Source organism: Eupeodes corollae, chromosome 1, assembly GCF_945859685.1.
Source record: "Eupeodes corollae chromosome 1, idEupCoro1.1, whole genome shotgun sequence".
Lineage (NCBI taxonomy): Eukaryota > Metazoa > Arthropoda > Insecta > Diptera > Syrphidae > Eupeodes > Eupeodes corollae.
In genome coordinates this window covers 9,209,592-9,226,845 of record NC_079147.1, presented here as the reverse complement: position 1 = coordinate 9,226,845, position 17,254 = coordinate 9,209,592, and the positions used below count along the sequence as shown (strand labels likewise).

General features: G+C 32.6%; 1 protein-coding gene across 1 annotated transcript; it reads right to left on the bottom strand.

The window, feature by feature from the left end:
* Nucleotides 1-1,132: 1,132 nt before the first annotated feature.
* LOC129941820 (NPC intracellular cholesterol transporter 2) lies at nucleotides 1,133-10,643 on the bottom strand. Its single transcript, XM_056050555.1, has 4 exons — nucleotides 10,463-10,643; nucleotides 8,958-9,065; nucleotides 1,421-1,590; nucleotides 1,133-1,345 (listed from the first exon to the last, which is right to left on the bottom strand). Exons 1-4 carry the CDS (start codon nucleotides 10,590-10,592, stop codon nucleotides 1,259-1,261), a joined length of 495 nt encoding a protein of 164 aa, XP_055906530.1. The 5' UTR covers nucleotides 10,593-10,643; the 3' UTR covers nucleotides 1,133-1,258.
* Between the last annotated feature and the right edge of the window lie 6,611 nt (nucleotides 10,644-17,254).

Genomic DNA, 17,254 nt, shown 5'->3' with positions numbered 1-17,254 from the left:
AAAACTTTGAGATATTGGCTTAAATTTACTTTTATCTTTCAAAAATGTTGTTGTCAACATTCAGTTAAAGTTTGAAAAAAATCGAATTGACAGTTTTTTTATAAAAAATAAAAACCTAAAAAAAACTGTATAAAAGTTGGTAAAAATTGATTTTCAACTCAAATATCTCTTTAAAAATTTTATATCATAAGAAATATTGTTTTCAACATTTGGTAAAATTTTTAAAAAATCGAATTGACAGTTTTTTTTACAAAAAATAAAACTAAAAAAAACAATACTAAAACTTCGTAAAAATTTACTTTCGACTCAAATAGCTTTTCAAAACTTAAAAATATTGGCTTGAAACTTATTTTATTTCACATAAAATATTGTTTTCGATATTCAGTAATTTTTATATAAAAATCCAACAGTCCGTTTTTTCATAAAAAATAAAATCTACAGAAAATAGTACGCAAATTTGGTAAAAATTGATACGAGTACATATAGACAAACTTTTAAGCAAGACAAATCGACAGACGGGATGGGAAGTTATCAGTGTGGGTCGCATCCCAGCCTCTTTTTAATAATACAACCGATAACTGAAAATTAAAACAGATTCAACTTACTTTATTATACTTCAAATAACAGTTTGAAAGGTGTCAAATGCTGAAACACTATAGAAAAACATGCTTAACAACCTGCTCAAAAATGATCGTTTATAGTGGTTGCGTTCAACATCAGACAGATAGGGTAAACGGATATCTTTTTGTTAGTGTTTTACGTGTAAAGGAACAGCTGATTCAAAATAACTGGGATGTCAAAAAATAAATCCAAAGGTATCGAAGAATTTCAGTTCAGCTGGTTGAAGAAGGAACCCAACAATTCACTTCAAAGTTGTATGTTTTTCTGTAAAAATCCAGTGAATTATAGCAGTCATCTATAAAAGTTGTAATTTTACAATAATTTTGTACCTCAAAATCTAAATGTTTTACTGCTTGTTGAAAATATCTGAAAGTTATGTTTTTATCCAACTCCACAGCAGCATATCCAACTCAAGATTGAACGCAGCCAAGGTGTGAGTCATCTGAGTCTTTAACTTAAGTTCTACGCTTTTGTAGAAATATTTGTATCGTTTCAAAAAAAAAATCATGGCTTTTAACAGTTTTCTTAATTACGTGTATTTATTTCAGCAGTCAAATATGAATATCATTATAAGTTCCATCACTTGGTTTGAGTATTTAATTTAAATAAACGCAAATAAATCACCTCATATTATTTTTTATAACGTTATATAAATTGGAATCTTAAAACATATTAAATTTTTCTCTTTGTCATTGCCTGCTTCCCACACCATTGACCCCCGCATCTGTAATTAATTTTATAGTTAAAATATAAAATATTAGTAAGTTTCTAGTTATAGACTGTGTTTTAAGAGTCTTACCACTGGCAATGAGCTATTGACATAAACCGAGGCCCAATATGACTTTCCCTCTGCGTTATTGGTTATACATTCATCCTGGCCATCACATGGATCTGGGCTTATAGTTGCTGCGGTTTTAATAGCATTGAATACCCATCTAACGCTGTGCTTTAAAAATTGAGTATTACTATCTGATGGTGAATAGATAGATAAAGTAATAAAGAAAAATCATATCATAAATTACACCAATATAATTTTTTTATTTTTTTGTAACAGCATAATAAACATTAATAATACTTAAATCTTATAGCTTTGTAATAAATTAAAATGTTTAAAGGTAAAAACCTCTACTCGTATAACTTTTTGAAAGGGGGAGACACTCTAAGGCCGCTGCCGACGACAAACGTTGATAACAACAATTATTGTGTCACTTGTTTGTTCCATGTCGGTGATCACATTAGCCGTGTTTTGTTTGAAAATCTATCCATAGTATAGTTGGATTTTACACGAATAACAAAAACAATATAGTATAAATACTAGCGATAAAAGTTAAAGTAGAATCTTACTAGGGATGGGCTTTTGACATTTTTACGAGTCTCGAATGGATCTTATGTGATTTCGTTCTCAAATGTTGGTACGATTGATATTGCATTTGTATCTTGATGGCTGTGTTCGTTGAATAGTTATGCATTTGGAGTCATGTGTTTTCCATTGGCGAAAAAATAAATCAATTACTGTTGATATTATTTAGATTTGTTAATGAAAATGGATATCCCCGACCGCAGTCAAATGAAGCTCATTTCAACTCGAATCCACACATGTTAATGTAATAGTCTATGAACAAACCCCCTTCTTGAAGTTTGTATTGTATGTCAAAGCTGCAATTGTTAAATGAACTATTTTTATGGAACCTCAATTTTCAAATGTTGTCTTACCATTTCTTCTTGAAAATTGTTCATTTTATTAGTTTTAGTTAGTTTTTTTTTTACTAAGTTAATTTTAACATTTGATTTTCCCAAAACTTTCTTCTATTTGTGTGTTATTTTTTGTATTATTATTCTGACAGATCTTTTTTTAGTTGTACCAATTTTTAAATACAAAAATCTGGCTACTGCGGATCGTTTTGTTGACAATTTCTCACTGTACTTTACATGGAATACCACAAAAACTCACTTACTGTCTTTTTCATCCAACAAGTGTGATTATGAGACTTCAAAATAAGTCACCTTAAAGAAGTCATATGTGACTACCGTATATGTCAAATAATAATAGCTTGAGGGTTTTCAAATGTCATCTTTTGTCATTTGAAAAGTAATACTACACTATTACTAAAACTGCAACGACACAAGCTTTAACAATGACATTTAAAATTGTTAAAACTCTCAAAAAACACAAAACTAAAGCACTTCTGAGTCGTCATGAAGGAAGCAATCTTTGGGTTGTTGGGACCGTCTGCATTTCTCGAACTACTCAGAATATTGCTGCTGAAGGCTTGATAACGTAAACCTCGAACATTTTTGGAATCAGACGTTTCTAAAGGAAAACTTTGGTTTTTACTGGCCACCGGAACCTTGTGACTTATCACCTTTTTATTTGGGACCATGTGAAAAATAATATCAAAGCTAAGCATAAAGGCCCTAAAAATATAGTTCGTGAATTTATAAATTAAAAATGTGGTTATCGATCATGGAAAACTTCACGAAAAGGATATAGTGTTGCTGATATCGTTTTTTATAGTTAATGGCATACCTTTGTCTTAAAAAAACAGCGAACTATGTTTAAAATCTTCATCATTAACACAGAAGCTGCATTATGTTCAAAATTGTTAAAAATTCCTAACCTAACCTGTTAATTATTCCTAACCTAACAATAGGATACATAAAGCACTCTATCACAGAAATAGTTGTGCTAATTTTTAAATGGGTTACTCTGATGCTACGACTCAATTTCCCACTTTAATATAATTAGTTTCTATTTCTTTTTTATGCTACATGAGGCAAATTTAATTTCCATACAAATATTTCTGTCAGTTTGACATTCTGTTCCTTATTGTGTTATAATGTCTGCGTTCAATCTCGTGTTGGATAGGGTATCTTGTATATGTTTATTTTTAGATACCTTGTTGAACGAGTTGGATAGTTGTATTGAGATAGCTGTCAAAAAATAAAAATAACTTTCAGCTGTTCACAAAAAGCTTTGAAGTCAAAATTGTTGTAAGATAAAAGAATTAATGGATAATTCAACTCATTTGTTGGACGATGATAAATTGATAGATGCGTAACAACTAAATAAATATAGCAAATGGCAAATAGATTCTTCATCGTCTATTATACACAGAACATCCTTAAATACAACTTCAACTAACATTTTGTATCTTTTTGTTTACCAACGAATACAAAAGGCTGAAATCAATTTTCAAGTTTCTTGAAATTCAACCATGTTCTATGCCCCATGCCCCAGAAATTCTTGGATACTTTTAATTCCTTCTTTGACATCTCAGCTGTTATTTTACAAGCAAAACACTAACAAAAAGGTACCCGGATACCCTATCTGTCTGAGATTGAACGCAGCCAATGCGTTATCCATTTAGCACAAAGATTTGTTTCCATTTGAAAGTCTGACGTTTACGAAAATCAATGGTTTAGCTATCGCACAACACATACAAATTTTTAAAACCTGCTACAAAAATGATGATTCTGCCACAGCCACATATCGTGTTTTAAGAGGAGATTATGGTTCACATAATCGTCCAACTACGCAAGCAATTGGCAAAATTGTGAAGAAATTGGAAGAGACTGGATTGGTTTGAGATATTGTAAGGCGCCAATTATAGCTATCATTGAAATCGATCCGGAAACATTTTTGAATCGATATTTGACGGTGTTTCCCTTTCATTAGAAATGAAAATTATAATACTGATCGATGGGAAATCACGCAAAGAATTTGTAATTACCCATATATTTTTCTCTAAAAATCTATTTTTCTATTTTTCCGACGGAAATTCACTTTCCTGAACAGCTGATACTTCTATATTCAAAATTGAAACGAATCGTTCCACTGATTTGTGTTCCAATTTCACACAATTCCAATGACAGATGTCTGTCAGTAAAAGATTTTCGGTGGATTTCAATCAGGAAATTTTTTTCAATGACAGAAATTTTTAATGACTGCTATGAACTACCTGCCAAACAAATTTCAATGCTTGTTTTCTATGATGAAAACCAATGATAGCTATAACTGGCGTCTAAGGCCTGTGTATCATCGTTTCGCTCGTTCCGCTGATTTAAACGAAAATGTTACCGAAGATCTAAATATTTCAATCCCCTTCGTTCTCAGGAATTACGATTCTCTTACGGCACATTATGGCGTATCTTGCATTTGCATTTACAGTTCTACGCATACATACATATGTACGTACAATGTACATTCATATAAAGTCCATCTCAACCAACAGCTGAAGCCGATTGACCATTCACAACGTCGCGTCGTAGAAACGTCGAATGGGTGCTTGAAAAACAGGCGGTGGACGGTGATTTTTCGAACAAAGTTTTTTTTAGCGACGAACCACATTTCTCACTCAATGGGTATGTAATTACACAAAATTATCGTAGTTGGGGTTCTGAGAATCTTCAAGTAATTTAAGAGAGGCCACAAAAAGTTAATGTTTGGTCCGGAGGTGTGATTGGCCCTTACTTCTTCAAAAACGTCAATTTCAGGCGTTAAGGTCATATGATAACCGAATTTTTTGCCTACTATTGAATAAAACGACTTTTTATGGCTGAGTTACCGCCCAATATGTGTCAAAAAGTGATCGAAAATTACCTAAACAATCGATGCTTGCAACAATTCGTGTGGTGGAGATTCTAACGATGTAGTGTTTCGCACATAATGTCAACGTTCAAACTTTTAAATAAAAAAGAAATATAATAAATAATATTGTATATACATAAAAAAACAAAAAACGCAAAACGGATAACCCTGTAGTTGTGCTAAATTTTAAATGAGTTCATCTGATGCAGTGACTCCATATCCCACTTTGACTTGATATAATAAGGTTGTGTTGTAATATTTTTAAAATGCTGGTTTTTCCCTTTTCACGCTACATATGTCAACATTAATTTTTTGGAAAAACATGATCAGCTGTCATTTTGACATAGGTAAAATTGAGCAGGTTGATAGTTAAGGACCTTGCACATGAGAGCAAACAATGAATGAACGAATAGACGAACAAACCACATTTCAAAAAGTTAGTTTCAAACATAAACACATTGAAATTATAAAAAAAAAAACAATTAACACTATTGTTAGGATAATAAAATTTTGTAAAAACAGTTTGGTAGTAAAGTAGTATTCACATGAGCGCTGAATGAACTACAAAACGTGAATTTATATACGTTTGAAGACATATTTCCACACAAATTCTTAACAAATGATTGTAATATAGTTTCTATTTGATTAATGATGCATAATTTTACTTTTTTTTACCTTTCATTCGTGGCGAAAAAAATTGTTGTTGATGCGAACTGTCAAACTTTATTCGCGTTCCACATTATCCACACTTGCAACGAATAAAATAATTGCGCGTACTTAACCTAAGAAATCATTCTTGTTTTGGTTTCGGTGGTGAATGATGTTCGGCTTTGGCTCCTTGAAGAAATATTCGCGACGAATTAAAAACTCTCATGTGAAAGAAATGTCAAAATCGACGAATATTCGTTCGTTCGTAGGTTGTTGGTCGTGTTCATGTGAATAGTGCTTAACGAATTGCAGTGTGGTTGCTATGAACTGTCAAACTCTATTCGCGTTCCACATACAATCCACATACATCTGCAACGAATAAATTGTTCGAGCTCAACTTAACCTCAAAATTATAAGATCATGGCTGAGAAAAATGTGGAGAAAAGGGTAATTTAATTTGTCGCTGTCTGCGAATAGAAATAAAGCACATGTAAAAAAAAACAAGTTAAAGAAAAAACTGCTATGAGAACCGTTTGGCAATATGAGAAAACCAACTGGGACGGTCTCAATGAATTCTTCAGGAACTTTAACTGGTCACTATGCTTCCTCGATAGTGAAGTGGACTCCAGCGCATAAATGGTAACAAATTTAATACTTTGTGGAATGAGAAATTGTATCCCTAATAAGGTGAAATCTATCAAACCCAAAGAGAACTCATGGTTTGATTCGAGCTGTAAAGAGGTAATTAGGTTCAGAGATGTTAATTTTCGTTGTTATAAAGCCAACCCGACTGAGGAAAACTGGAGTTTAAACAAGCTAGAAAGACCTGTAATGGTCATATTCGACAAACCAAATTTTTGCATGATCAGAAATTAAGGCAAAAAATACTACAATGTTCCAAAGGAAGTATCTGGTCATTTGTAAAAAACGTACGAAACACCACGTCATCCTCAGTTCCAACGCTCGTCCACAATTACACTCCCTGTGTAGCTCGATTGATAAAGGCAATTTGCGTGCAGCACATTTTGCTGTTAATTCGATGCTATGGGATAGTGTCATCAGTCCTCCTGTTCTTGAGAGCACCAAGCTCTCTTATTAAATATGCGTGCTTTTTGTATTGACCAATCCGTTCTTCGTTTGATTAGGTGTTTTATACAAGTTGTATTAGATGGTTTCAAGTCTGAAATTTATTAAATAAATGCTGTTGTCCCCCAGGGCTTCGCTTTGTCTCCGACTCTTTTCCATATATTCATAAATGATTTTATGTCTGCCACTTCTAATCCATTAAACTGTTTCGCCGACGACATACAGTACCCTCAGCTTTTCATAGTCGTTTATAGATTCACATCCTTGTCCTTCGGATGTGGAATTTTAACGGCAGTTTATGATAAGCTCATTAAATTCTGATCTTGACAGCATTGTCCAATGGGGAATCAAAAACCGTGTAGAATTTAATGTTTCGAAAACTCAACGCTGTCTCCTGTCGTTAAAGCGTAACGCATCCCCGATGCAACTATCTATGGGTGGCACTTGTATCCAGGAAACCAATCAACTATCAGTACTCGGTATGAATATCACAGATCACCTCTTATGATAGGCGGCAGAACTATAATCAAAACATTTACATCGCTAGAACACCGTCGCAATGTTTCATGCCTTTCGTTGTTTTATAGATATTTTTACAAACAATGTTCTGTCATTCCACCCCTTAAACAATTCAGCCGTAATACTGTAACACTCGCACTTCTAGGAATGCTCATCAGTTTAGCCTTGAGCTCAATTTCGGGCGTACTGTCAAGTATAGAGATTCTTTCTTTAATCGCACATCGAGAATGTGGAATGTTTTAACCAACTCTGTTTTTCCCTCCCATTTCGATGTTCAGAACTTTAAGACCAATGTGCACCGGTATCTCCTTTTAAATCCTTCCCTATTTTCAAAGTTCGCAGTGCGTAGTTCGTAGCTCATGTGCGAGATGCTTTAGGGAGATTTTTCCTGGCTAACTTTCAAGGCAACTTTTCAATAAATTTGCCTTAGTCGGACTGTAATTTTTTGGCAGCTGGCCAATCAGGTACTAGACACTTGCCTTAAGGCCCAACTTTAATAGGCATAAACTAGCATATGCGCGCATAAGTAAACGTGGCGAATACAAAGCATCTCAATACGAGTGAACATTCGTTCATTTTTTCTCTGTTTCGTTAACTTAAGCAAACCTAAGCAAGAGTGATCCCAGTCGCTCGCCGCATAAGTAAAATATGACACATAGAGACGTGTTCAAAATTGATTTATGGCTATCCGCAGTAATTTTACAAACTTAAGTGAATTTTCGTTGGGTTTTTGACATAAGCTTATGTTTGCTTATGCCTATTACAGTTGGGCCTTTACCGTATGAACCTGCGCATTGTCAAAATTTGATAACTTGATATTCTTAGTTACATCAAACGAAGACGAATTTAAAAGTAAAATTACGAACAGCACCGAAACTAATTCTACAGAAAAAAAATAATATTCAGTGGTTTTCTATTCCTTTTGAAATAAATAATTGATTGCTTTTCAAAAATCCCATTCTTTATGACGAAATTTGAAAACTTATACTAAGTATATAAGTCTTTTACTATTATAGTTAAATTTGATAGTAATTTCTGGTAATTATTTTAATATTATAAAACCTAGTTAAGTAGGTACTTGGTTTTTCCCAAAGGCTAAGGTACTTAGTATTTGATTTCAAGAGCACTCGAAACTAACATTTAATGGAAAAACTCTCTTTCGATCGATTGTTCAGTATTAAAATTATGATGGAAAATAGTAATTTTATTCTAATAAACGTTTATTATCTTCTTCAAATTAATATGACAGCTGTACGCCTCTTTAAACCAATAAACATGACTATTTTAAACCCATTTTAAATTTATCTAATGGAAGTGACGTCTCACAAATAACCCAACGTTCCCTTACAAACAAGAATAGCACAAATTTATCAATATCATAAATCAATCTTTATAAGCTAGACCTACCCGGATTTATTTATTGATTTATTTCAAGAGGCTCTAAATTAAAAAATATTACTTCAGCTTATATAAATTGTTTTATTGTTTTACGAACCTTTGTCATCGAAAACTGCATGAACAAAAACCTGACTGCCTCTTTCCATGGAACATGGTATCTGAGAACAACTTGAAATTTCCAAAAGTAAAATATCGTAGTGAGATCCTGTGAATAAAAATAAAAAAAATCAGTTATTATCGTTATCGATTTAATAGCTTAAACAAGTAGTATACAAATAATAATTAAAACGGATTAAAATGTGACACAAGTTAAAGTGCTTTCTGTCAAATTTGATCAATTTATTGATAACCGATGATAAAAGTCTCGACTTCGATTAACAAAAAAAAAAATAATAACTTTCGACGTGCTGTGTCTTTGATTTTATTTTATAACCCTTATCCCTTGTGACAGCTGGAACTTTATGGCGGTAATGAGTAGTTAATTGCCCATAGATAAAACGTTGTAAACGTGTGGTAAAAGACAACAAATCGTAAAGCTTTTACTGACTCAGTTCATCCAAATTTAATAAAGCAAAGCTGATTTTTCGTTAAATGAAGAAATGATAAGTTATCTGTCAATTTCCCACGATTACACGTCATTTGTCATTTATACGCAGGCATAGAAATGTAATTCAGGTTTTTTTAATGCAGGTTAAGTTTCAAGAAATGGATCGATTTTTGATTTGATGCATAATTTTTTTGAAAAGTTGTTAAGGTTGCAAATTTCAAATATCGGAACGATTTCTTTTATTCACCATTCGATTGATAATTCGCTGAAAAAAATAACGCGCATAAAACATAAATATTCTAATTTGATTTTAAACCTGAAATGATCAAACATTACAACCATTTCTTAGAAAATTAAAAACTTCGTTAAAAGTGAAATAAGGAATCTTATGTGTTTCTTGTTTCATAGGGAAAACTGGGAAATGTCGTTGGGGAATTCTTTTTGCATAAAACTTTGATAGCGGAAATAGAAACTTACCTTCAAAGCGCTGTGACTTTTTTTAAAAAGATCGAACTAGTTAAAAATACTATACTCTCGGCCATAGTTTAAAAATAAAGTCATCACTTGTGAAATCAACAATAATTGAATTGAAGTTCCCGCGTAAATTTCGATCAAACTATTATACTTCAAATCTGAAAGCACTCCGCATTGTTTACCTTAATTTTAAAGAACTTTAAACAAATAGATAAGCACGCAACCTATTTTCATAAATATGTCAAATGTAAATAAGTTGTCTTTTTTAAGTGAGCCATTAAAGCTTTTTCAAATGATTTATCGACTTTTAGTTTGATTTAAAATATTGGGAGCTTATTGTTCATTCAGTCATAGACGTTTCTACTCTACTATCATTTCACCACTTAGAACTAATTTCTTCTATCAAAAATTTAGGTCAAAAACATATTATTTCGGAAAAATTAATAAGACTTCGTCCGCCATCTTTGTTTGCATTAATATTGACTTAACGAAAAAGTTAAATATCCCTCAGTAAAAAGTACTGGAACTGATAACCTTCATAATTTCTAATTGAATAAGTTACAACATCTGAATTAACTTACCACAATCTTCATATGGAAGGGACCGAGCACGAAGGTTTTGTTTGATATTGTATTTGAGAATTACATCTTTGGAAGAACTGATTAAAACAAAAGACACAATCACTGTTACAAGAAAGTACAATTTTAGCATGATTTCACGGGACGACGACGATGATAATGGCGGTTAAATAATTTTCGAGAAAGTTTATAATTAATTCACCAAATTTAATTGTTTTAACTTGAAATGTATTTATTTTATTTTGTTTCTCTTTTAAGCTAAAACCGAAGCACTTTGAGCTATTTATGTCAGAATACTGATAAGTTAGTGGTTTTATCAGCCATATTAAATACGGCAAAAAAATCAATGCGATATTTGATTTATTTTTGTTTGTATTTATAAAGCTTATCCTTTAAGAGATTTCAGGAGACAGTTAATAATTTATTATTAATAATATTTTTTGGAATGGTTATGCATCAATATTCATTCTTAGAAAACAATTTGAGGAAAGTACGAAAAGAAAATATTGTGTTCAAACTTTTGTTCGTAAACATTTGTCTTTTTGAAATTGAGTTTATTAAGTGGTAGTTTTTTTTCTTAATGCGTATCTATATTTTAAGTTTGATTTTTTATCTATTTTTACGATCGTTCCTAACTTAATATCTTAGTTTAAAATCACAATTCATGAATCATACTTTTATTCAAGTGGTATTCCTGTGAAAGTACTCTTGATTTGAAAACTGAAGAATCATGTTATCATGACTCTTTTCATTGAAAACATTACCTTGGCCAAATTGCTGGGGCTGTTTCCGACAAGGAAATGAAAATTGAATGAAACTTCGATCAGGTTATATGTTTTTTAAAGCAGGAAGCATGTTTCAAAAAGATTAATTAAACTAAATTATTATAAAGTTACTAGCTGACCCGACAAACGGTGTTTTGTCATATAAATAATTTCTAGAGAATATTTTGCTAAAAATAAATAACTAACTTATTGCAAGTGTGTAAGGATGTGGTATATTCTGTGACAAAATATTAAAATAACAAATCACAAAGGGAATTTTTTTAATTTATTTAAATTAATTCTTTAAAATTATATACATGATAAGTTTCGAGCAATAGATTCTGTGCCAACATTCTGGCTTATTCCTTTTATAGTCCAAATTTTAATGAACTGCAGGAGCACTGATTCATTTATTTATACTAATTCTGAACGAAATTTCATACAAATATTATTCATTTCATTTTGAAAGTGATCATATAAAGTTGTTTAGAACAAAGTACTTTTCAACTATAACATACATATCGCTAATTATGGAAATACTACAAAAAAAAAATCAATCCCTTAATGCAACAGAGTGTACAATATTTTGTGTTATCCCATCTTTTGCCAAACAAACAAACTGGATGGTTTGACCACTCGAGAGCACGCCACGTATGTATAATTGTCCGTGTGGACACCATGAAGTGCTCAAATCTAAGCCGCAGACAGACATAGTTTGGCCTTGAGACTTATTGATAGTCATTGCAAATGCCAATCTATTTGGAAATTGAAGGCGTTTGAATTAAATCTGTGGGTATAATAGGGATTCGAGGTAATAATATATTTTCACCTCGGAATTTGCCATTTAGAATTACGGCTTCGATAACATTTTTCATTAATTTTTAATTCGCGTTTAATCGCGTTCCGTTGCATAACCGTGGTGGGTTCAAATTACGAAACAAAATTACCGGAGATCCAACCTCAAGTTATAAATTATGCAGTAGCATACCTGGTAAATCCAATGAGTTCAAAAACTCAATTGGATAATTTACAGCTTCGTTAGCTTCACAAACTGTATCGATAGATTTGCATGACACCTAGCCTCCTGGTAAAAAATGTTGTATCAATGAGAGCATCTTGTGAATCAATAATCGTGCCGAAATCGACCGATAATTGTATGTGTCCAGTTTCATCTGTAGTAACTTTTCCGTCGCCTATATCTAACAGTTGTTTTGAGAATGTTTCAGTGGATGGATCTTGAAGCATTTGAACACGCATTTTTACTTTCAGTTGCACTCTTTTAACATTACGCCACAGTGGCGATGATTTTAAGCACGCGTTGATCTCATCAGCGTACGATGAACGCGGAATAACGGAAAGTGTTTGTCTGAAATTGCCTAAAAAGAGTGCCGCCAAATTGTCTGTCGTTGTTTTTATATCTTTCAATGTCCTTTTCAACGCTCCAGACGAATGTGTGCATTGTAATTGTACATTATTTCAGCACTGTGACTATTGATGATTGTTTTTTTTTATATTGAACTCCGCGTGGCAGTTTAAATACTGAATGCGCCGAGCCGCCTCAATCCAATAAAGTTGCCGCAATGCCGGAAGATGCAACAGCCAATGCGATACCATTATTTGATCGTAATTTAGCAAGAATTATCGAAATAAGGAATGTTTTTCCAGTTCCACCTGGTGCATCAAAAAAAAAAAGAATTCACCTTGTCCTGCCGAGACTGCGAGCAGTTTTTCATTCATTAGTTTGACATTGTAGTAGTACCCGTGGCATGATGGTTAGTGCGTTGGACTGGTGTCGATAGTATATCCAACGTTGACGTTTACCGATGAAGGCAATTGACATTTACACCACACTCTTCAATAATTCACTGAATAATGCATATTATCCCGAAAAAGGGAAAGTACAACTCCAACCTGTCAAATCTTTGGACGATAAGTCTTCTTCCGAGCATCAGCAAAGTTATCGAAAAGATCATTAATAGAGCTTTGACTAAGGGGGCTGCGGACAGCAAAATAATTCCGGATAAACAGTTCGGGTTCAAGGCAGGTCATGACACAATTCATGCTGCGTCTAAACTCGTTTCTGATATCCAATGGAATAAATCAAAGCAACAATGCACAGGTGCTGTTCTGGTTGATTTGGAAAAGGCCTTTGACACCGTATGGTTAGAGGGTCTTTACCTAAAACTGAGCAGGCTTGGAATAAGCAAGCCGTTGTTGTATATACTTTATGATATGCTTAACGATAGGAAGTTTGTTGTCAAAAGTGGAAATGTAACTTCTACCACAACATTTTAAATTAAAAATGTTCTTCAACAGGGAGCTGTGAGTTCGCCGATTCTCTTCAGCATTTACACCAGCGATCTAAAAGGTAGTCTTACAAAGGCAATTGCGTACGCCGACGATCTGATTGCGTACAGAACGGCCCGAAAGGTTGAGGTTATTAGAATTCTCTTGCAGCGTGATTTCGGCAAGATTCAGCGATATTGCGACGACTGGAAACTGAAAATAAATGTCCAGAAGTAGGCGACAATTCTGTTCCGGACTACGATGGCTAGGGCCACGAGGAATAAGTGCAAGAATTGGCGCAAGATGGTAGACAGACATATAAATGCTGCACTGGTGATAAAACGCGTTCGAGATCACATTGCAAGAGCTATGTCTTCGACCAACAATTTAATTTTCGAGGTGTTCTATCCAAACGACGAGTATTTCAAAAGTGCACGCTTGAGCGGCTTCATTCCACCAGAGGCATTCCTCTTTTTAGATAGATGCGGTCTGATACAGGATAGATTGGCAGTTCCGCTAATCTACCATGTCAGACAACGTACCGTGGATAGTCAACTCCTCTACAATATCGGGACGTCATGGCAAAATGCGGAGCAGAGCTCCTACGGTTCAGTAGGGCTGTGTCCGAACGGGACCGAGCTGATAGGGTGAATCAGGAGAAATAGTTTTGGTGGCTTCAATCGGCACTTGATGGTGGGTAGTCAGGATGGGGTTTTAAGCCTTGGCCGGCTTACATACTTTTTTTTATAGTTTTAGAGTTTAGTTTTAAGTAGAATAGGCGTGGTTGCACAAAAAAAAACAAAAAAATTAAAAGAAACATGGAATCAAAAAAAAAATAATAAAAAAAAGACAATAAAATATGACAAATAAAAAATGTAAGATAGTTAGATTTGCTGCTGTGGTTGTTCTAGTTTTAAGTAGTTTATAGGTAGAAAAGGTAGTTTACGTTAGCTTTAAGTTTTATATTAAGGACCTTATTTTAAGTAGTTTTTAAGTAAAAAAAAAGGATCTTGATATTAGTTTTTTTTTTCAAATTTTCTAATAAATACAAAAATAAATATGAATTTTTGTCTAGCTTTAAGATAGGTTTAAGATTGAATTAATAAAAATGAATTACAAAAAAAAGTGCATCGGACTGTGATGCCAGAGGTCTTGGGTTCGATCCCTGCCTATGGCATCTATAGTTTTTTTTTTCACTGGTACTTGCGAGGAATTGACAAATTCTACAAGAGTAATTCTTGTAATGAAAAGTGCTATCTCAAATTGGCCTTTCGGATCCGGCTTAAAATTGTAGGCCTCCTCCATCCCTGACAACAAAACTCGCAAACAGAAATGGTTGAGAGTTGTAAGTCACTAGGCCCTAGTTCTAAACGGAATGTTGCGTCACCAATTTATTTATTATTAGTGGTACATTGCGAGCAGCAATCGCTGCCATTTCTACAGTATTGTATTGTAGTTCACGATTTAATTCAGTGTCTAATAAATCAAACGCATTTCGATTTGTGTGAATGCATACCAAAATAACTGAGTGGTAGGTTGCCAATGATAATGGAAAGATCCTCAATATAATTAAAAATGTCTCGAAGCAGCATTTCTCTTGAGAAAAGCTGTTAATAATTAAAAAAGTTGAAGAAGGATTGACTAAAAACTAAGAAATGTAGAAGACGAGGATTTAAGCACTAACCACAAAGTCTTTAAAAATGTCTTTTCGAGGATACTGATATAGCAATGCTGAAATGAATAACCGCCGCTCGTGGTAAGAATGAATGAGACAAAAAGCCTAGGAGGAGGAATTGAGAATTCTAAGCAAGTACAGGATAATTGGACAAGTTTAAGAAACGGCACGAAATCGTTCAAAAAAACCCTATGTGGGGAAAGTGCAGATGTCAACACACAGGATCGTGATGATTGGGTTACAAATGTTTTGCTCCGATTGGTAAAAAATGTCAGCAAAAACTACATCTTTAATGGTGATAAGACTGGTTTGTTTTTCAAATGGTTACCCAATAAAACGCTGGCACTTAAAAATAAGAAATGCTTTGGTGGAAAACTGAGCAAAGAGAGAATTACTGTCCTTGTAGCAAGCAATATGACTGCGTTGGCGCATCCTAAGAACGCAAGGAATACATTGACAACAATGAGCTTGCGTGTTTTCCCCCCGAACATGACTTCTTTACTTAAGCCAATGGACCAAGGCATTATCTACAACTTAAAACAATATTACAGAAAACGTATTTTGACAAACTTATTGTCACAATTGGACGAGATCAAACCTCTTTCGATTTGGCTACAGACTTGCCGTTCGAAATCTAAGCAATGTATGGAATGTAAACGTCAAACCAGAAACAATTGCAAATTGTTTTAGAAAAGCAGGTTTTCTCTGTAGTGTTTTGGAAAATCGTGGAGTTGAACTTATTTCCAGTATGTATATTATTAACTTCCCATAGTAATGGGTCTGATTTGTCAAATTTAAAATTTTGACATTTCTCGACGTTTCAAGGTCCCTAGAGTCGAAATAAAAGATATTTGGAAAGATGTCTGTGCTTGCGTGTGTACGTACGTTCGTACGTCCGTACGTTCGCGACTCCATAGCTCAAGAACCAGAAAAATATCGATTTCAAATAAATTTTGTTTTACAGATAATAAGGCATGGACATTTTGGTTAATCCTAAATATCTTACGAACCAAGAACGCTAGAGACTTGAATTAAATTTTATATAATAAACTGTGATGTGATACCAAACAAATATTTTTTTGGAAAAAATCCATTTAACGGTTTTTTATAAATCGAAAAAAATTCTATTCTATTCTATTCTATTCTATTCTATTCTATTCTATTCTATTCTATTCTATTCTATTCTATTCTATTCTATTCTATTCTATTCTATTCTATTCTATTCTATTCTATTCTATTCTATTCTATTCTATTCTATTCTATTCTATTCTATTCTATTCTATTCTATTCTATTCTATTCTATTCTATTCTATTCTATTCTATTCTATTCTATTCTATTCTATTCTATTCTATTCTATTCTATTCTATTCTATTCTATTCTATTCTATTCTATTCTATTCTATTCTATTCTATTCTATTCTATTCTATTCTATTCTATTCTATTCTATTCTATTCTATTCTATTCTATTCTATTCTATTCTATTCTATTCTATTCTATTCTATTCTATTCTATTCTATTCTATTCTATTCTATTCTATTCTATTCTATTCTATTCTATTCTATTCTATTCTATTCTATTCTATTCTATTCTATTCTATTCTATTCTATTCTATTCTATTATTCTATTCTATTCTATTCTATTCTATTCTATTCTATTCTATTCTATTCTATTCTATTCTATTCTATTCTATTCTATTCTATTCTATTCTATTCTATTCTATTCTATTCTATTCTATTCTATTCTATTCTATTCTATTCTATTCTATTCTATTCTATTCTATTCTATTCTATTCTATTCTATTCTATTCTATTCTATTCTATTCTATTCTATTCTATTCTATTCTATTCTATTCTATTCTATTCTATTCTATTCTATTCTATTCTATTCTATTCTATTCTATTCTATTCTATTCTATTCTATTCTATTCTATTCTATTCTATTCTATTCTATTCTATTCTATTCTATTCTATTCTATTCTATTCTATTCTATTCTATTCTATTCTATTCTATTCTATTCTATTCTATTCTATTCTATTCTATTCTATTCTATTCTATTCTATTCTATTCTA